The sequence below is a fragment of the Heptranchias perlo genome, chromosome 16, assembly GCF_035084215.1.
Source record: "Heptranchias perlo isolate sHepPer1 chromosome 16, sHepPer1.hap1, whole genome shotgun sequence".
NCBI lineage: Eukaryota > Metazoa > Chordata > Chondrichthyes > Hexanchiformes > Hexanchidae > Heptranchias > Heptranchias perlo.
Genome location: NC_090340.1, coordinates 1,722,068 through 1,744,177, shown reverse-complemented (window position 1 = coordinate 1,744,177; position 22,110 = coordinate 1,722,068). Strand labels below are relative to the sequence as shown.

The 22,110-nt window shown below is 49.1% G+C and overlaps 1 protein-coding gene across 1 annotated transcript; it reads right to left on the bottom strand.

Moving 5' to 3' along the window:
• Positions 1–331: 331 nt before the first annotated feature.
• Positions 332–17,380, bottom strand: LOC137333453 (glutathione S-transferase A-like). The gene is made up of 6 exons (XM_067997604.1): positions 17,114–17,380; positions 16,816–16,881; positions 10,591–10,696; positions 7,624–7,742; positions 3,838–3,926; positions 332–678 (listed from the first exon to the last, which is right to left on the bottom strand). The coding sequence occupies exons 1-6, from the start codon at positions 17,279–17,281 to the stop codon at positions 546–548; spliced, it is 681 nt and encodes a 226-aa protein (XP_067853705.1). The 5' UTR covers positions 17,282–17,380; the 3' UTR covers positions 332–545.
• Between the last annotated feature and the right edge of the window lie 4,730 nt (positions 17,381–22,110).

Genomic DNA, 22,110 nt, shown 5'->3' with positions numbered 1-22,110 from the left:
CAAGTGGCAACCGGAGGTCTGTGTAAAACTACATTTAGACACGGTGAAATTCCAATGGGCTCTCCCGCTGGTTCACCATAACTTCAGCGGAATTACGCTGCTCTTCTGCAGTTAGATTAGAGAGCGGGAGAAGCCCGGTAGATATCTTACCCTGGCCACATAATCAGGATCACTTCAACGCCAATAATGGCTATTATGGAAATATTGAAGAATGAAAACCATCAGCTAATTTAACATTTTCTATAGTTTGAGATCATTGATTTTTAATATAAATCCCTATCCTTTAGTGCAGTGTTCATGCCCAATACCCACACATTAAAATGAACATAACTCATTTATATAATATGTATTTAATAAAACTTGAAGTACCAACACAAAACACTACACCATGTCAGGATTTAAAATCCCCCTTTCTCCAGAAAACAGCACATATTTCATCAGAAGTGTATCTTACTGGATCATCAAGGCTAATAAGACTAGTCCACACCGGATATATTACTGCACGTGAATCGAGGCGGTGAATAAGACTGCGGTGGGCGGGGCGCTCAGACCTCCTTCAGGGTGTCCATGGTGGGAGGAGACTCCTTCCAGTGAGGGGGCCAGGAAGCCTGGACACTGGGTCGCTCCTTCACTCGATTGTAATAATCCAACAGATTGGGGTACCTTTTCTGCGACAGTCTACAATCAAAATAAAAGGCACAACATTATTAGAACTTTGTTGTAGGTTTTAAAATCAAGATATCAGGCCTCCAGAAGTAAGACGTTAATTCCATTTAATTGCCTTCACTTACCAGAAGTGATTTAAATCTCCTCGCAGGTCTTCAATAAACCTGCTCTGTAAATCAGGCACCAGGACTCGGGCTCTGATTTCCCTCCTCACTGGGAGGTGAACAAGACCACCAGCAGCAGCTACTGTGGCCATTTACTGGGCCATTTCTGGAACCGGCCAAGAGGAGTTATAGAGGCCACGGTGGGGGGAGGAGAAGGGAGGGAAGGTGTTGTGTGTTACAGGGCTGACTGATCTCCATCCGTCTCCACTGGAACCTGCAGAAAGCCAATCTCCATCCCCCTTCCACAGCAGAACAACTTAGAAGAGGTTACAGGTTAAGGATTGGGAGTTACACCCAGTACATCAAAACCACGCGGCACAGCAGCGGGAGGGGAGGGGAGGGGGCCGGGCCGGCATCGCCGACACACGAGGCACAGCAGCGGGAGGGGAGGGGAGGGGGCCGGGCCGGCATCGCCGACACACGAGGCACAGCAGCAGGAAGGGGAGGGGGGCCGGGCCGGCATCGCCGACACACGAGGCACAGCAGCGGGAGGGGAGGGGAGGCAGGGCCGGGCCGGCATCACCGAGACACGAGGCACAGCAGCAGGAAGGGGAGGGGGGCCGGGCCGGCATCGCCGAGACACGAGGCACAGCAGCAGGAAGGGGAGGGGGGCCGGGCCGGCATCGCCGAGACACGAGGCACAGCAGCAGGAAGGGGAGGGGGGCCGGGCCGGCATCGCCGAGACACGAGGCACAGCAGCAGGAAGGGGAGGGGGGCCGGGCCGGCATCGCCGACACACGAGGCACAGCAGTGGGAGGGGAGGGGAGGGGGCCGGGCCGGCATCACCGAGACACGAGGCACAGCAGCGGGAGGGGAGGGGAGGGGGCAGGGCCAGCATCACCGAGACACGAGGCACAGCAGCGGGAGGGGAGGGGAGGGGGCCGGGCCGGCATCGCCGAGACACGAGGCACAGCAGCAGGAAGGGGAGGGGGGCCGGGCCGGCATCGCCGACACACGAGGCACAGCAGCTTCAATGTCTGACGGTGGATAATAAAGTAGCTGGTAACAAATGTGCGCGCTCCAGATATTCCCTCAGGTTCAGACCTCGGTTCTGCCAGGCAGCCCCCGTTAACCAGCCTATGGCGGCTGCTGCTGGGCTGAGATCTGGTGGCCTGGGGTAAACCTGCTGGTGTTGCAGTCAGCCTGATTCTGTTGTTTCGTCAAAGATCACCAGGAGATTTGTTAGTTAAGGCCCCTCTCACCAACCCATCCCTATCTGGGGGTTCATTACCCCCTCTCACCAACCCATCCCTATCTGGGGGTTCATTACCCCCCCTCACCAACCCATCCCTATCTGGGGGTTCATTACCCCCTCTCACCATCCCATCCCTATCTGGGGGTTCATTACCCCCTCTCACCAACCCATCCCTATCTGGGGCTTCATTACCCCCTCTCACCAACCCATCCCTCTCTGGGGCTTCATTACCCCCTCTCACCAACCCATCCCTATCTGGGGCTTCATTACCCCCTCTCACCAACCCATCCCTCTCTGGGGCTTCATTACCCCCTCTCACCAACCCATCCCTATCTGGGGGTTCATTACCCCCTCTCACCAACCCATCCCTATCTAGGGGTTCATTACCCCCTCTCACCAACCCATCCCTATCTAGGGGTTCATTACCCCCTCTCACCAACCCATCCCTATCTGGGGCTTCATTACCCCCTCTCACCAACCCATCCCTATCTAGGGGTTCATTACCCCCTCTCACCAACCCATCCCTATCTAGGGGTTCATTACCCCCTCTCACCAACCCATCCCTATCTAGGGGTTCATTACCCCCTCTCACCAACCCATCCCTATCTAGGGGTTCATTACCCCCTCTCACCAACCCATCCCTATCTAGGGGTTCATTACCCCCTCTCACCAACCCATCCCTATCTAGGGGTTCATTACCCCCTCTCACCAACCCATCCCTATCTAGGGGTTCATTACCCCCTCTCACCAACCCATCCCTATCTAGGGGTTCATTACCCCCTCTCACCAACCCATCCCTCTCTGGGGGTTCATTACCCCCTCTCACCAACCCATCCCTATCTAGGGGTTCATTACCCCCTCTCACCAACCCATCCCTATCTAGGGGTTCATTACCCCCTCTCACCAACCCATCCCTATCTGGGGCTTCATTACCCCCTCTCACCAACCCATCCCTATCTAGGGGTTCATTACCCCCTCTCACCAACCCATCCCTATCTAGGGGTTCATTACCCCCTCTCACCAACCCATCCCTCTCTGGGGGTTCATTACCCCCTCTCACCAACCCATCCCTATCTGGGGGTTCATTACCCCCTCTCACCAACCCATCCCTATCTAGGGGTTCATTACCCCCCCTCTCAGGATTCCATCTAATGTTTCCACAACAGATGTTGAGCTCGCCGGCCTGTAGTCCCCCAGGTTGTCCCGATGTCCCTTTCTAAAGTTTGGTTTTGTACTGGCTACTTTTCAATCCTCAGGCGCTGAATCCACTCCTAACGATTTGCTGATGATTGTGGGAAGAACGTGCCTGAATTCACCTATCCTGCCTGGTACCTCTCTCCAGCTAACTGTGCAGGGTCAGCTTCCCACACCCATTGTACATCAGTGTATTTTAGGGCCATTCCACCCCAAAAGGAGCACTTGACTGAGCTCTCATACCGTCCAACAATTTGCAGGTCATCGCCCATGAACCAGGATTCTTTTATATCTCCATGATTATCACTTCACCAATCTGCATGACTTACTAAATGGCTATTTGGGCAGTTAATGTGCAACCTGGCACGATTACTCCAAATGCTCAGTTGTGCAATAGCAGCAGTGCTTCCAACCTCTGGGAAAGCTCTGGGTAAAGTTTTGACCTGCTGGAAGTGACAGGATAAAACAGACAGGAGGGCAGCTCAACTCGTGGAATAAATCCTCAGTACACACAATAATTGACCCAAGATCAGTTGAGCTTCAGATCATTAAACGGACAGCGGTTGTCAACCTACAGAGGGCACTCTATGTTCAACAGTGAGGCAGTCAGTAACTCACCCAAATCGGACGCAGAAGGCCAGTTGTGGAAAAAGCATGACATCAGCCATGGTGAAGTTCTTCCCTGCTATATAAGATTGTGGTCCCATCTGAAGACAGGAGACAGGAGAGGTTAGAGCTGCTTATTAAGGAAATCGAGTATAGAGATGGCAGTGAGAACAGAGCATACAAAAAAAATGTGGAAGGCATCCTCTACCTCAGGCCTCGTGCCATTCCTTAGTTTGGGAACTCGTGCTTCCTTTTCCCAAACGAGTTATTTTAGCACCAACTCCCACTGGTAGATAGCACAGTATTCAAACTATTACCTGCAGTCCTGCTACCAAGTGACCCCAGTGAGGACTCATCGAATGGAATGAATGTCAGCAGCAGAAAATTTCTTTGGCCAATAATCATTTTCAAACAATAGTTTTTTTTTGGTTTGGGGTGGGGTGGGGTGCAGCAGGGGTGGAGGATGGAGCGATTGAAAGGAAAGATGAAACGGGACAAAGAGTTCCTTGAAAGTTTTGTTCAGTACAAAAGCTGATGAGCTGCTCGCAGATTCATTCCACTGATGTCTCTGCTCATACCCATCAGTAAGTGGAAATGTTAACCTTGCAGCCAAGTTCTGTTTTACTTTTCAATTCACCATAAACAAGACACAAAAGATGGCAGCATCAGAACAGAGCTTTATCACTTCTACAAATTCATTACAGCAACAGCTTGAGGTTCTGAAATACATTGAAATTCTAAACAGGACAGGTATGTTAGAGACCTGGGGCAAAAACACAGCACCAGGCAGTGACCATTCAATGGCACTGATCCCAGCATAGTGGAGCTGATGATTTTATCCCCAGCATCTCTCAAACTGGCATCATACAGTCAAGAGTTCAACTCACAGCACCGCAAGCTTCCCCATAGAACTAGGTCTTGTTGCTGGAATATCACAGGACACGTACAGTGAGCACTGCAGTGCATTAGACACTGGCCTGTCACCTCAGAGACCTGCCGCTGAATTCAGCACAAACTGATGGCATGGAAGTCTCCTCTGGCGCCAAGAGTCCAATGTGAAATGAGCTTGGTCAGCTCCATCAATCCCAATCTAACCCCACTGCCCCGCTCTCTCCCCATAGCCCTGTACCAATCCCAATCTAACCCCACTGCCCCGCTCTCTCCCTATAGCCCTGTACCAATCCCAATCTAACCCCACTGCCCCGCTCTCTCCCTATAGCCCTGTACCAATCCCAATCTAACCCCACTGCCCCGCTCTCTCCCTATAGCCCTGTACCAATCCCAATCTAACCCCACTGCCCCGCTCTCCCCATAGCCCTGTATCAATCCCAATCTAACCCCACTGCCCCGCTCTCTCCCCATAGCCCTGTATCAATCCCAATCTAACCCCACTGCCCCGCTCTCTCCCCATAGCCCTGTACCAATCCCAATCTAACCCCGCTCTCTCCCCATAGCCCTGTACCAATCCCAATCTAACCCTGCTCTCTCCCCATAGCCCTGTACCAATCCCAATCTAACCCTGCTCTCTCCCCATAGCCCTGTATCAATCCCAATCTAACCCTGCTCTCTCCCCATAGCCCTGTATCAATCCCAATCTAACCCCACTCTCTCCCCATAGCCCTGTATCAATCCCAATCTAACCCCACTCTCTCCCTATAGCCCTGTATCAATCCCAATCTAATCCCACTGCCCCGCTCTCCCCAAAGGCCCGTATCAATCCCAATCTAATCCCACTGCCCCGCTCTCTCCCCATAGCCCTGTATCAATCCAACACTAATATAAAAAATAGCAAAGTATTCTACAGACAAATAAATAACGAAAGAAAAGTCAGGATAGGGATCGGGCCACTAAGGGATACACACGATAAACTCACAGGTAACGAGTGCGAAATGGCAGAAACATTGATCGTTACTTTGCCTCAGTGTTTACCAGGGAGACTAACAAGGTGGGCAGGACATCAGAAGATATCGAAAAAGATATTAAAATATTTAAGATAGAAAGTGGGGGGGGGGGGGGGGGTTGCAGGGAAGATAATTGATAAACTAATCAAATTTAAAGAGGATATAACCCCTGGCCCGGATGGATTGCATCTGCGAATATTAAAAGTTAGGTAAGAGATAGCAGAGGCACTATTACACAAATATAAAATTCATTAGAAAAGGGCAATAGTGCCAGAGGACTGGTGGACAGCTCATGTGATTCCTATATTTAAAAATGGAGATAGAACAAGTCCAGGGAACTATAGACCAGTTAGCTTAACGTCGGTGGTGGGAAAGGTAATGGGAGCTTTACTCAAAGATGGAATAGAAAGATATCTAGAGAATGAAAATATAATAAAGAATAGTCAGCACTGATTTCAGAAGGGAAAATCATGCTTGACCAACCTTATTGAATTCTTTGAAGTAGTAACAGTAAGAGTAGACAAGAGTAATGTAGTAGATGTAATATATTTGGATTTTCAAAAGGCCTTCGATAAGGTGGAGCATGTGGAGACCAGTAGCAGAATGGATAGCAAGTTGGCTACAAAACAGAAAACAGTAGAGGTTAAGGGTGGATACTCAGACTGGGTAAATGTGGGAATTGGTGTTCCAGGGATTGGTGCTGGGACCACTGTTGTTCACCATTTACATTAACGATTTGTACTCGGGAATCGCAAGTACAACTTCAAAATTTGCAAACAACTCGAAATTGGGGGTGTAGTTAATATAAAGGAAGAATACGTTAATCATGTGTGAATCAGTTCTGGTATCAACCTTGTGAACTTCTTTTGTTCCCTCGTCAATGCTTCTATATCCTTTCTATAATATGGAGACCAGAACTGTTCACAATAGTCCAAGTGTGGTCTAACAAGGTTCTATACAAGTTTAACATAAGTTTAACATAACTTCTTTGCTTTTCAATTCTATCCCTCTAGAAATGAACCCTAGTGTTTGATTGGCCTTACTAACCTGAGTCGGTACTTTTAGTGATTTGTGTATCTGTACCCCTACATTCTGCTGTATGGGGACGTGCCGCACCACCGCTGACCTGACGGACTTCAGCAAAGAGTGTGAATGGAACCCAGCCAGGGCCTTTCTTATCTTGATGGCTCAGCTGCTCAATGACTGAATGAGCTGCTATTTGTTTTGTAGCCAGAGGTCACATCAGCTGCTCAGGATTTCTGCTCACATAGGAACAGGAGCAGGCCATTCGGCCCCTCAAGTCTGCTCCGTCATTCAATTAAACCATGGCGGATCTGTACCTCAACTTTATTTACCTGACTTTGCGCCATATCCTTTGATACCCTTACCTAACAGAAATCTATCAATCTCTGTGTTAAAAACTCCAATTGACCCCCAGCCTCAACAGCCTTTTGGGGGAAAAAAAAAAAGAGAGAGATTGCCAGGTTTCCACTCCCCTTTGTGTAAAAAAGTTCTTCCTGAAATCACTCCTGAACGGCCTAGCTCTAATTTTAAGGTTATGCCTCCTTGTTCTGGACTTCCTGACCAGAGGAAATAGTTTCTCTCTATCTACCCGATCAAATCCTTTAATCATTTACCTCTAACAGATCACCCGTCAATCTTCTAAACTCAAGGGAATAAAAGCCTAGTCTATGCAACCTGTCCTTATAGTTTAACCGTCGAAACCCCGGTGTCATTCTGGTGAATCTGTGCTGCACCCCCTCCAAGGCCAATCTATCCTTCCTGAGGTGCGGTGCTCAGAACTGAACTCGGTCTCCAGATGGGGTCTGATCAAGGCTCTGTACAGCTGAAGCATCACTTCCTCCTCTTCCAGCCCCCTTGAGATAATGAAACGTACCTTCCCCAGGTATCCTTCCCAGAGTTTAAACTCTGAACTCAGCACGGTTTTGTTCCTTGCCAGTGCAGTGTCATGCCGCTCAGGTTCTGGAACCCTCCAATTGTAGAAAACATAATCAGCTGCAGATAGAACAACGGTGAGATTAGAACAATCCGTGTTTCTAGTAAGAGTGATGAGCAGCTCACCTGCCTCTTCTGATAACCAACTCCCAACTGGGAAGCCGATGTAGAGTCAAATGCTATTTTCAGAAACCACAGGAATTCCCTGGGAGTTACCAAGGGAGGCTCGCTGGCACTCGAGTTTGATGAGGGGATTCTGTGGGGGCCTACAGCTACAGGCTGGGGCAAGCTAGATTAAGGTTCAGGTAACAGATGGAGACAGGAGCAGCATTCACAAACATGGCAAGTTTATACACAATGAATCAGCGCCTCTGTACACTGAGCCCAACACAGCACATTTTCACTTGCATTCAATACCAACTGGTATAGTGCACCCATGTCCAGACTCTAATACCTTCCTGTATCCACTGCTAGTAGACTGGTACAACAGTCATAGCAACTGAATTAGATAGTTATCCTATTGTGCATTCCCAGTCTCCGGTCACCCAGCACGTCAGGCTACAGTTCTCCGCAACAGCGAGTCTCGGACAGTTATTCCGCCCTGAGGGGCATCACAGCTGAGTCGAGTCCTGGCCTGACCCGACCCGACATCCACACACTCCAGTCAAAGGGTGACCGGACAGACACCAGGAGCAGGCACCCCGGACAGACACCAGGAGCAGGGACAATGGGCACAGCAGCATAGGGGAAGCAGGCACAGTGGAGACGAGGGCACGGCAGGGGAAACGGGAAGAGCGGGCACGGTGGAGAAACAATGATCATAATATCATTGGGTTTAGAATTGTTCTGGAAAAGAAACAATCAAATGTGAAAATACTTAACTGGAGGGGAGCTAATTTCAGTGAGTTAAAAAGGGATTTTGCCCGGGTGGATTGGAATCAAAAATTGGTAGGCAAAACAGTAATTGAGCAATGGGAGGCCTTCAAGGAGATGCTTCGGGTACAGAGTAGACACATCCCTAGGAGGAGGAAAGGAAGGGCATCCAAAGCTAGAGCTCCCTGGGTGATGAAGGAAATAGAGATTAAATGAAACAGGAAAAGGAGGCTTATGATAAACAACATGTTCATAATACAGGAGAGAATCAGGCTGAATACAGAAAGTACAGAGGAGATTGAGAAAAGGGAATAAGAGGGGCAAAGAGAGAGAATGAGAATAGATTAGCGGCTAACATAAAAGGGAACACTAAAGTCTTTTATAAACATGTGGGGCCGATTAGGGAAAAAAAGATCTTCTTATGGAGGCAGAGGGCATGGCTGAGGGACTGAATGAGAACTTCACATCGGTCTTCACTAGAGGAGAGGGTGCTGCCATTGTCGCAGCAAAATTGGATAGGATAGATAAAAATAGATAAAGAGGAGGCACTTAAAAGATCAGCAATATTCAAAGTAGAAAACTCACCCAGTACGGATGGCATGCATACTAGATTAGTGAGGGAAGTAAGGGTGGAAATTGCGGAGGCTCTGGCCACAATCTTCCAATCCTCCTTAGATATGGGAATGATGCCAGAGGACTGGAGGATTGCAAATGTTACACCCCTGTTCAAAAAAAGGGGAGAGGGATAAACCCGGCATTAGAGGCCACTCAGTCTAACGTCATGGTGGGGAAACCTTTAGAGACAATAATCAAGGACAAAATTAATTGGCACTTGGAAAAGTCTGGGCTAATAAATGAAAGTCAGCACGGATTTGTTAAAGGAAAATCATGTTTGACTAACTTGATTGAGTTCTTTGATGAAGTAACGGAGAGGGTTGAGGAGGGTAGGGTGGTTGATGTTATGTATATGAACTTTTAAATGGCATTTGATAAAGTACCACATAATAGTCTTGTTAGCAAAATTAAAGCCCATGGAATTAAAAGGGACAGTGGCAGCATGGATACAGAATTGGCTAAGGGACAGAAAGCAGAGAGTAGTGGTGAACGGTTGTTTTTCAGACTGGAGCCATACATACACTTGTTCTCCAGAGGTCAGTATTAGGATCACTGCTCTGATATATATTAATGAACTTGGGTATAATTTCAACGTTTGCAGATAAAACGAAACTTGGAAATGTAGTAAACAATGTGGAGGATAGTAACAGACTTCAGGAGGACAGAGACTGGTGAAATGGGCAGACACATGGCAGATGAAATTTAACGCAGAGATGTGTGAAGTGATACATTTTGGTAGGAAGAATGAGGGGAGGCAAAATATACTAAATGGTGCAATTTGGGGGGGGGGGGGGGGGGGGGGGGGGGGGCTGCGGGGACAGAAAGACCCGGGGGCGGGGGGGGGGTTGCGGGGACAGCACAGGCACGATGGGCCGAATGGCCTCCTCTTGATATGATGAATGGCAAAACTGGGCCAACAGGCACCATTCCTCCACTTCACCCCAAACCCCACACCCCCCCCCCCCCCTCGACTGCCACTTCACCCCATTCACCTCCATTGCACCCCTTCCCCCTCCTCTCTACATTCCCCAATTCAGTCCCTCCCGCTTCGGAAATGGGCAAGGGACAATGGCACACTCCGCCTCACCGCCAACCCCTCTCACTTCCTCTCCACCTCCCCCTCACTCCGCATCATCCCGTCCCACTCCCTCCGCTTCCCCCTACCCCTCACACACTCCCCCCACGCCCCCTCAGCCCCTCCCACTCATCACCTTCTCTCCCTTCCTTCTCAGCCCCCACCCCCGCTTCCTCCTCATCATCATCATCATCATCATCATCTGCGTCCCCTCCCCACCTCCCCCTCCCACTCTCCCTTGCCTCACCTACCACCACCCCCTCCCACCCTTGGAACACACTGGGCTTCTCAGACTGAATTAATTGGATCAGTGACACACGCGCTCATTCGGAGTCAGCAACTTACCCATTTTTTGATGCAGAGTGAGAACCTCAAACATTCTCTGGTAAACCAGAGCCTGCTCTGCTGGTGAGGCCGGGATCAACTGGCTGCCTTGGGACTTGAACTGACTCTGCAAGGCAGAGGAGGAGAGATATAACCACGCAAAAATCAGATCAATATACAAGGAAATCCTTAGGAATATTTTGAGAATGACCCTCAGTCATTCATGCACTCACACCTGGTTTAACTGGCAGTGACTGGCACACAGAGGGTTACCAACTCTGCTTGGATGTATTCCAGGAGGTTTCATTACACGGTCTAATAGCTTCAAGGACTGGACTATTCGAGAGTCATTACTCGTAGGACCAGCATACTAATAAGCCTTTACATATGGAGACAAATATTTGTGTCAGTCTTTATGGAATTTTGAAACCAGTCACTCATCTATAGAATCTCCAGGAATCTGACAAAGGAAACAAAGGTTAGAAAAAAAACATCAAGCGAGTTTGGCAGTGCATAAAGGTTTATACCTCAATGCAAGGAGTATAGTGAATAACGCAGATGAGCTGAGGGCACAGTTAGACACGTGGCAGTATAATATCTTAGCTGTTACTGAAACATGGCTTAAAGAGGGGCAGAAATGGCAGCTCAATGTGCCTGGTTACAGGGTTTCATAGAAACATAGAAAATAGGAGCAGGAGTAGGCCATTCGGCCCTTCAAGCCTGCTCCATCATTCAATATGATCATGGCTGATCCTCTACCTCAAAACCATATTCCCGCTCTCTCCCCAGACCCCTTGATGCCTTTTGTGTCTAGAAATCTATCTAGCTCCTTCTTAAATATATTCAGTGACTTGGCCTCCACAGCCTTCTGTGGTAGAGAATTCCACAGGTTCACCACCCTCTGAGTGAAGAAATTTCTCCTCATCTCAGTTCTAAATGTCCGACCCCGTATCCTGAGACTGTGACCTCTCGTTCTGGACCCCCCAGCCAGGGGAAACATCCTCCCTGCATCCAGTCTGTCTAGCCCTGTCAGAAGTTTATATGTTTCAATGAGATCCCCTCATTCTTCTAAACTCCAGTGAATACAGGCCGAGTCGACCCAATCTCTCCACATACGACAGTCCTGCCATCCCAGGAATCAGTCTGGTGAACCTTCGCTGCACTCCCTCTATGGCAAGTATATCCTTTCTTAGGTAAGGTGACTAAAACTGCACACAGTACTCCAGGTGTAGTCTCACCAAGGCCCTGTATAACTGCAGTAAGACATCCTTGCTCCTATACTCAAATCCTCTTGCAATGAAGGCCAACATACCATTTGCCTTCCAAACTGCTTGCTGCACCTGCATGTTTGCTTTCAGTGACTGGTGTACAAGGACACCCAGGTCCCTTTGTACATCAACATTTCCCAATCTATCAACATTTAAATAATACACTGCCTTTCTGTTTTTCCTTCCGAAGTGGATAACTTCACATTTATCCACATTATATTGCATCGGCCATGCATTTGCCCACTCACTCAACTCACAATCCCACCTAGTTTTGTGTCGTCAGCAAACTTGGAAATATTACATTTAGTTCCCTCATCCAAATCATTGATATATATTGTGAATAGCTGGGGTCCAAGCACTGATCCCTGTGGTACCCCACTAGTCACTGCCTGCCACCCCAAAAAAGACCCATTTTCCTGTTTCCTGTCTGTTAACCAATTTTCAATCCATGCCAGTATATTACCCGCAATCCCATGTGCTTTAATTTTGCACACTAACCTCTTATTTGGGACTTTATCAAAGGCCTTCTGAAAATCCAAATAAACCACATCCACTGGTTCTCCCTTATCTATTCTACCAGTTACATCCTCAGAAAACTCCAGTAGGTTTGTCCAACATGATTTCCCTTTCATAAATCCATGTTGACTTTTCTAATCCCGTTGATATTTTCTAAATGTCCAATATAACATCCTTTATAATAGACTCTAGCATTTTCCCTACTACTGATGTTAGGCTAACCGGCCTGTAGTTCCCTGTTTTCTCTCTCCCTCTTTTTTTAAAAAAATAGTGGGGTTACATTTACCACCCTGCAATCTGCAGGAACTATTCCATAATCTATAGAATTTTGAAAGATGACAACTAATGCATCCACTATTTCCATGGCTACCTCTTTTAGTACTCTGGGATTTATCTGCTTTCAGTCCCGTTAATTTCTCCAGCACTATTTCTTTTACTAATACTAATTTCCTTTAATTCCTCCTTCTCACTCATCCCTTGGTTCCCTGGCATTTTTGGGAAGTTATTTGTGCCCTCTTCCGTGAAGGCAGAACCAAAGTATTTGTTTAATTGCTTTGCCATTTCCTTGCTCTCCATTATAAATTCTCCTGTTTCTGACTGTAAGGGACCTACATTTGCCTTCACTAATCTTTTTCTTTTTACTTATTTGTAGAAGCTTTTACAGTCCACTTTTATGTTCCTTGCAAGTTTACTCTCATACTCTATTTTTCCAGATGAGATGGAGAAGGGGATTAAAAAGGAGGGGGGTGGCAATTTTGGTTAAAGAAACAATTACAGCTGTGAGGAGGGATGATGTGTTAGAAGGATCATCAAATGAGGCCGTATGGGTTGAGCTGAGGAACAAAAAAGGGAGCAGTCACGCTGCTGGGAGTGTACTATCGACCCTGAAACAGTCAGGGAGATAGAAGAGAAAATATATAAGCAAATTTCTGGGAAGTGCAAAAACAGTAGGGCAGTAATAGTAGTGGATTTCAATTACCCCAATGTTAACTGGGACACAAACAGTGTGAAGGGTATAGAGGGTGCAGAATTCTTCAACTGCATTCAGGAGAACTTTTTTAGCCAGTTTATAGTAAGCCCAACAAGAGAGGGGGCAGTTCTAGGTTTAGTTTTAGGAAATGAAGCTGGGCAGGTGGAAGGGGTATCAGTGGGAGAGCATTTTGGTGGTGGTGATCATAATTCAGTTAGTTTCAGCATAGTTATGGAAAAGAATAAACTTAGAACAGGAGTTAAAGTTCTCAATTGGGGAAAGGTCAATTTTACTAAGCTGAGAAGTGATTTAGCAAATATGGACTGGAAACAGCTACTTGAAGGTAAATCAGTGTCAGAGCAGTGGGAGACATTCAAGGGGGAGATAGTGAGGGTTCAGAGTAAACATGTTCCCACAAAGAAAAAGGGTGGGGCTGCCAAATCTAGAGTCCCCTGGATGTCGAGGAGCATACAGGGTGAGATAAGGCAGAAAAGGGAAACTTATGTCAGACACCGAGAACTCAATACTGCAGAAAGCCTGGAGGATTATAGAAAGTGCAGGGGTGAAATTAAAAAAGAAATTAGGAAAGCAAAGAGAGGGCATGAAAAAATATTGACAAGTAAGATCAAGGAAAACCAAAAGATGTTTTATAAACACATTAAGAGCAAAATGATAACTAAAGAAAGAGTAGGGCCTATTAGAGGCCAAAAAGGAAACCTATGTGTGGAGGCGGAAGATGTGGGTCTGGTTCTTAATGAATACTTTGCGTCTGTCCTCACAAAAAGAGAGGGACGATGCAGAGATTGTATTTAAGGAGGAGGAGTGTGAAATATTGGGTGGGATAAACATAGTGAGAGTGGAAGTATTAAGGGGATTAATATCTTTGAAGGTAGATAAATCACCAGGGCCAGATGAAATGTATCCCAGGCTGTTAAAAGAAGCAAGGGAGGAAATAATGGAGGCTCTGACCATCATTTTCCAATCCTCACTGGATACAGGTGTGGTGCAGGAGGATTGGAGGACTGCTAACGTTGTACCGTTGTTTAAAAAGGGAGTGAGGGATAGATCGAGTAATTAAAGGCCAGTCAGTCCAACCTTACCTGGGGGAGATGGGGAAGGAAGATTGGGGGACCGCACCCACCACTACCAGGGCAGGTGGGGGGGGGGGGGGGGGGGGGGGAGGAAGAGATTGGGGGGCACACACCCACCATTACCTTGGGGTGGGAGGTGGAGATTGGGGGGCACACACCCACCATTACCTCGGGGTGGGAGGGGGAAGAGATTGGGGGGCACACACCCACCATTACCTCGGGGTGGGAGGGGGGAAGAGATTGGGGGGCACACACCCACCATTACCTCGGGGTGGGAGGGGGAAGAGATTGGGGGGCACACACCCACCATTACCTCGGGGTGGGAGGGGGAAGAGATTGGGGGGCACACACCCACCATTACCTCGGGGTGGGAGGGGGAAGAGATTGGGGGGCACACACCCACCATTACCTCGGGGTGGGAGGGGGAAGAGATTGGGGGGCACACACCCACCATTACCTCGGGGTGGGAGGGGGAAGAGATTGGGGGGCACACACCCACCATTACCTCGGGGTGGGAGGGGGAAGAGATTGGGGGGCACACACCCACCATTACCTCGGGGTGGGAGGGGGAAGAGATTGGGGGGCACACACCCACCATTACCTCGGGGTGGGAAGGGGAAGAGATTGGGGGGCACACACCCACCCACCATTACCTTGGGGTGGGGGAGGGGGGGAAAGAGATTGGGGTGCACACACCCACCCACCATTACCTTGGGGTGGGGGGAGATTGGGGGGCACACACCCACCATTACCTGGGGGGGGGGAATTCAGGGACACAGACCCCCACCATTACCTGGGGGGGGGGGAAATTCAGGGGCACAGACCCCCACCATTACCTGGGGGGGGGGGGGAGAATTCAGGGGCACAGACCCCCACCATTACCTGGGGGGGGGGGGGGGGAGAATTCAGGGGCACAGACCCCCACCATTACCTGGGGGGGGGGGGAATTCAGGGGCGCAGACCCCCACCATTACCTGGGGGGGGGGAATTCAGGGGCGCAGACCCCCACCATTACTGGGGGGGGGGGGAATTCAGGGGTACAGACCCCCACCATTACCTGGGGGGGGGAATTCAGGGGTACAGACCCCCACCATTACCTGGGGGGGGGAATTCTGGGGCACAGACCCCCACCATTACCTGGGGGGGGGAATTCTGGGGCACAGACCCCCACCATTACCAGGGGGGGGGGAATTTAGGGGTACAGACCCCCACCATTACCAGGGGGGGGGGAATTCAGGGGCACAGACCCCCACCATTACATGGGGGGGGGAAATTCAGGGGCACAGACCCCCACCATTACCTGGGGGGGGGGGGGAATTCAGGGGCACAGACCCCCACCATTACCTGGGGGGGGGGGAATTCAGGGGCACAGACCCTCCACCATTACCTGGGGGGGGGGGGGAATTCAGGGGCACAGACCCCCACCATTACCTGGGGGGGGGGGGAATTCAGGGGCACAGACCCTCCACCATTACCGGGGTGGGGCCAAGAAGTGGCAATTTGAGAACTCTCCATGCACCCACCTACTGATCCGCCCCCATTCCAGAGGGGAGTCTGATCCAGTCAGTGGTCACTGGGCGGGCAGTCAGTCTGTGCCTCCCCTCTGGGTGACATTCCCGTCTCCCACTCACCCGAGTCTGGACCAAACTGGCAAATATCTGACAGTGAATTTAAAACTCCATAAAGACTGACACAGTGTGGAGACAAATGGAAGGAAGGGCCACCTTTCACCTCCCAGTGGGACCTCCCGGCCGGACCCCCCAGCCCCACACGGCCGGTCACTGGTCTGACATCGCGGCACGGAAACCCGGATTGCACCGAGAGTGAGATTTTACAACTTAAACCCCCCGGATCTAAAAAGGGTCTGAATTAAAAGAGGGGGAGGATTTGGCTCCCTGGGACTTCCTGGTCTGTGCTCACTGAACCATCGGGGGGAGCTCAGTGTTTAAAATCAGAAATCTCCACTCCAACATCCAGACTGATTTAAACACCCGCTCCCCGGGCAGGGGCTGCGATCCGACCCTCCCCGGGCAGGGGCTGCGATCCGACCCTCCCCGGGCAGGGGCTGCGATCCGACCCTCCCCGGGCAGGGGCTGCGATCCGACCCTCCCCGGGCAGGGGCTGCGATCCGACCCTCCCCGGGCAGGGGCTGCGATCCGACCCTCCCCGGGCAGGGGCTGCGATCCGACCCTCCCCGGGCAGGGGCTGCGATCCGACCCTCCCCGGGCAGGGGCTGCGATCCGACCCTCCCCGGGCAGGGGCTGCGATCCGACCCTCCCCGGGCAGGGGCTGCGATCCGACCCTCCCCGGGCAGGGGCTGCGATCCGACCCTCCCCGGGCAGGGGCTGCGATCCGACCCTCCCCGGGCAGGGGCTGCGATCCGACCCTCCCTCACACTTACCTCCAGGTACAAACAGGCGGCGAAGGACTCGTTGACGGCGTTTCCATTATGTTTGAAGGTCGGAAGCTGCAACATAAAGTGGAACAGAATGAAACCAGATCCTCACTGGGCGAAAGGCCAATCACAAACACCAGATTAAAGGATCATTGGAGAATTTTGATCCGATTTTAATTTGTGAAAGAGCGAGTTTCTTTCTGATACAGAAGACAGGCAGTCACTTGTACTTTAGCGGAGGGGAAAGATAGAATTGTTTCAAGTCCTAATCAGAACGGCCCTATAGTATCGAAGTTTACATTACTTGTCCTCTGGGGTTTATTGCGAGAACCTCCGGTGACTTGTGCTCCTCTTTGTCAAAGGAGAGCAGCTTTTGTGGGATCCCATGGAGTTTCTTCTCTTGCAGGGCGATCATGACCCTCCAGCAGGGCGGGGAGCCCGAGCCCCAGTAGAAGAGCGTGTTCTCCGCCATTGCTCAGCTCAGGAATCGCACTGTCCCCCCACACACACACACACACACACACACTCAGACACTTCTGGTCCTGTCTCACTCTTTCTGCAAAGTCACTACCGCAACCACTATCTTATAGGAGCCTAGAGTCAGGTGATCGAGAATCGTGTTGCAATCCAGGAAATGACTTTGCAAAATAATGAGCCTATTCAAAGTAGTAAATCTGTTTAAAGGGTCCTGGCTCCTTAATAAATGTGTTTTTGCTGGTTGTGTGGAGTGAGGAGAATGTCTATCACTTTGTGTGAGGATGAGCTGACCCGCTGATCCCCCCCACCCCGACACAGTTCACGTCATGGTGCATGTGTCTGCGAACAAGTTAGAGCAGGGTGAACACTTTCCATGAGGACAGCAGCAAGGTGGTTCTGTAGATGGTTTGGCAACTTAACAAGAGAAAAATAAACTGTAAGGACAAACAGGGGTGCAAATCACCGGGAGTCCTGGTAACTGGGACAAATACTAGCAATATTCTTTGAGAAGGGCCATTCTGATTCAGACTGCTTAACAAGTCAATTCCTTGACCAAGAGGAACTGATTGTGGCAATTGGTTTTACCGCAATTTCCAGGTTGGTCCCGGTGGAATTACTGATCCCAGCACTGCACTTCACAGCTGACTGGGTCTAGTTTTGAATTGACCAATAAGGGTGACACTGGATTGCTCCAGTGTTATTAACAGAAAAACAATTCTACAAGTATGGAAGCATGACTAATACAATAATTTAAATATAAAGTCCCAACCAAACAAAAAGGACACTTATAATCTAAATCATAATACTGTTATCTGTGCCCACCTGACATTCTATCCCCGCAGTGCCCATTGGTCATGGTTGGCCCAGTGTCATCAAACAAAAAACAAGAGCATAACTAATGAAGCCTAAACCATGAAACAAAGGAAACTTGTTATTACCGATGTCCGAAATGCACTCCAGTCCCTGCGGTACCCACCGGTCGCGGAAAGCCTCGAGTGTATCGGAAGACATTGCGTGCTCCTTCTCCAGGGGCAGTCGGAGCGACCGCCCCCACGGGCCGCGTCTAACCTGGACCTATGGATGGCTACCTTGGCCAGGTGCAGGAACAGACCCACGAGGACGTCCTCCAACTTGCCCACCCCCCTCCTCACGAGGTGGCCAAAGATCAGGAGCGTGGGACTGAAGTGCAGCCAAAAGTTGAGGAGCAGCCCCCTCAAATAGTGAAACAGGGGCTGCAGCCTCGCACAGTAAACAAAAATATGAAAAACGGTCTCGCCCAGGCCCCAAAAATTACAGGGAGTCCGTAAAATAACTTAAAAACCTATTGGGCGGGACTGCTCCATGCAACACTCGCCACCCCAGACCCCCAATGGAGAAAGCGAGGGTGTGATTGTCTCTGGATTTTATGGGCTTCCTTATCTATTCAGGATAGGCAGATCTTTTTGATATCTCTGTTACCGTAACTCTGTTCTCGGGTAACCGATACAATTGGCGCTCACCCATAAGGGCACGAACTCATCTACGGCAGGTCAGACGCCTGCTGTATCTTAAAGGTGTACTGGTGTTCTTATTGCCATGGTTACAGACATGTCTACGAGTCGCAGGGAGTCTCACTTTTCGAATGGGGGCGGTGGACATGTTAACGGATCAAATGTGTAAATGGATAGAAAGCTGGTGGTAAAATTCAAAACAGATGAGTGTAAAGTGCTACACATCGGAAGGAGAACGGGGCAAGACATATTGGGGCTGAAGAAGGGAACGATGAAGCTGAACGAAACCCAGGAAACTTAGTAGAATCAACACTAAATATATCCAATTAATTTAGAGCAGCAATCAACAAATCCATAGTATGTTGAACTAATACCTAAAAGAGTGGAATAAAAGTCGGAGGAAGTATTGTCCAAACTGGACAGGGCTCTGGTCAGACCGCACCTGACTACTGTGTCCAGTTCATAGTATCATAGTAGGTACAGCACAGGAGGAGGCCATTCGGCCCATGGTGCCTGTGCCGGCTCTTTGAAAGAGCTGTCCAATTAATCCCACTCCCCTGCTCTTTTCCCATAGCCCTGTAATTTTTTTCCCTTCAACTATTTATCTAATTCCCTTTTGAAAGTTATTATTGAATCTGCTTCCATCGCCCTTTCAGGCAGTGAATTCCAGATCTGAACAACTCGCTGCGTAAAAAAATGTTTCCTCATGTCGCCTCTGGCTCTTTTGCCGATCATCTTAAATCTGTGTCCTCTGGTTACCGACCCTTCTACCACTGGAAACAGTTTCTCCTTATTTACTCTATCAAAACCCTTCATGATTTTGAACACCTCTATCAAATCTCCCCTTAACTTTCTCAATTCCAAGGAGAACAATCCCAGCTTCTCCAGTCTCTCCACATAACTGAAGTCCCTCATCCCTGGGACCATTCTAGTAAATCTCTTCTGCACCCTCTCGAAGACATTCACATCCTTCCTAAAGTGTGGTGCCCAGAATTGAACACAATCCTCCAGCTGAGGCCTAACCAGTGATTTATAAAGGTTTAGCATAACTTCCTTGCTTTTGTACTCTATCCCTCTATTAATAAAGCCCAGGAACCCATATGGTTTTTTAACAGCATTCTCAACTGTCCTGTCACTTTCAAAGATTAATGTATGTGCACCCCCAGGTCTCTCTGTTCCCGCACCCCCTTTAAAATTGTACCATTTAGTTTATATTGCCTCCTGTCATTATTCCTACTAAACTGTATCACTTCACACTACTCTGCGTTAAATTTCATCTGCCATGTGTCTGCCCATTTCACCAGTCTGTCTATGTACTCCTGAAGTCTGTTACTATCCTCCACATTGTTTACGACATTTCCTAGTTACATGTCATCTGCAAACTTTGAAATTATACCCTCTATACCCAAGTACAGGTCATTAATATATATCAAAAAGAGCAGTGGTCCTAATACTGACCCCCAGGGAACACCACTTTGTGCTTCTCTCCAGTCTGAAAACAACCGTTCACCATTACTCTCTGCTGTCTGTCCTTTAGCCAATTCTGTATCCATGCTGTCACTGTCCCTTTAATCCCACGGGCTTCAATTTTGCTAACAAGTCTATTATGTGGTATTTTATCAAATGTCTTTCGAAAGTCCATATACACATCATCAACCACACTACCCTCATCAACCCTCTCTGTTACTTCATCAAAGAACTCAATCCGGTTAGTCCGACACGATTTTCTTTAATAAATCCGTGCTGACTTTCATTTATTAGCCCAGACTTTTCCAAGTGCCAATTAATTTTGTCCCGGATTATTGTCTCTAAAAGTTCCCCCACCACTGACGTTAGGCTGACTGGCCTGTAATTGCCGGGTTTATATCTGTCCCCTTTTTTGAAGTTATAACATTTGCAATCCTCCAGTACTCCGTCACCTTCATCATATCTAAGGATTGGAAGATTGTGGCCAGAGCCTCCACAATTTCCACCCTTACTTCCCTCAGTAACCGAGGATGCATCCCATCCGGACCGGGTGACTTTTCTACTTTGAGTACTGCTAATCTTTTAAATACTTCCTCTTTAACTATTTTTATCCTATCTGATATCGCTACTATCTCCTCCTTTACTGCTACAATGGCAGCATCCTCTTCTCTAGTGAATACCGATGCGAAGAATTCGTTCAGTGCCTCAGGAAGCTTTTCTTCAGAGTCATCGACACATGGAACTAACTCCCAGATAGAGCAGTGGAGGCAAACACCCTGGAATCATTTAATAAACAATCGGTTACTGCAATGGGAGGACTGTAGGATCTTTATTGATGGAATAATTCAGATGGGCCAAATGGCCTTCCTCATCAGTAATTATTTTGTGATTGTAGAAGTGTGCCAGGTCCTCGTGCCTGCCGATAGTTGCTGTGCTGCACGGAGAGTCAGTCACAATGCCTGAGAGGAAGTAACAAATCCTGTCAATCCTAGCAGTATTGCTGAGGACTGGGCTGCAGTGCAGGAACAGCTTGGTGATCTCATTGGGTGTTGCAAGGTCGGAAACCCCACTCATATTAATGTGTCAACTGTGAAGGGCATAGCCTGTATCCTCCTACCCACACTGTCTGACAGAGCCTCAGCCAATGAGGACTTGGAGGAAGACCGCAGGGGCATTACTTTTCAAAGAAGGAGCACAAAAGATTGCTGCGGGCACTGGAGAGCATACTAAGGGGCTTTCAGCACATCGCGACTGGTGTGGAGTATTCAACCTGTACATGTGGCATTCTGATACATAGGACAGAGACTCTAGTACATCATGGAGCATAAGGTCACCCCAGGATCATCTCCAACACAGCCCCCTCCACCAGAGATGGAGCATGTAATGCATCATAGCCTATCTCAGAAATGTCGATATGCAGGCCTTGCACTCTCCTGCCTCCTCCTCCATGGGCAGGAAAGAGGTCGCACTGAGACTGCAACCGATGAGGACGTCAGTCACAGTCAATGCTCTCCTCGTGTCTGCGCTCATGCAGTTGAGTGCCGCATGGCAGGTGGAGAGGAATGGGCATGGATCAGGTCGCTGTCTCTATGGACGAACATGCATTGCACCCTTCTGCTCCCCTCATCCACTGCTAAAGATTGACCATGCAGAATGCTATGATAGGCAGCCCCCACACTCACCAGACTGCAGCTGGGCCATACATAAGAAAAAGGTTGAATAGGAAAAGACCTACTGGTCCATCCAGCCTGTCCCACACAGTTGTGATGTATTGTGCATCATAATATATCCACTCCCCACCCCACCTAGAGCCACGTCACCTCCAGAGTCCATCCACTCCCCACCCCACCTAGAGCCACGTCACCTC

Excerpts from the sequence above, each read along its gene's own strand:
- LOC137333453 (XM_067997604.1), bottom strand. The coding sequence starts at position 17,281 with ATGGCGGAGAACACGCTCTTCTACTGGGGCTCGGGCTCCCCGCCCTGC. Across the intron at positions 7,743-10,590 it reads CACTCTGCATCAAAAAATGG|CTGATTATGTTTTCTACAAT; the intron begins GTAAGTTGCTGA and ends TTCTATCTGCAG. Across the intron at positions 3,927-7,623 it reads GGGAAGGATACCTGGGGAAG|ATGGGACCACAATCTTATAT; the intron begins GTACGTTTCATT and ends TCCTGTCTTCAG.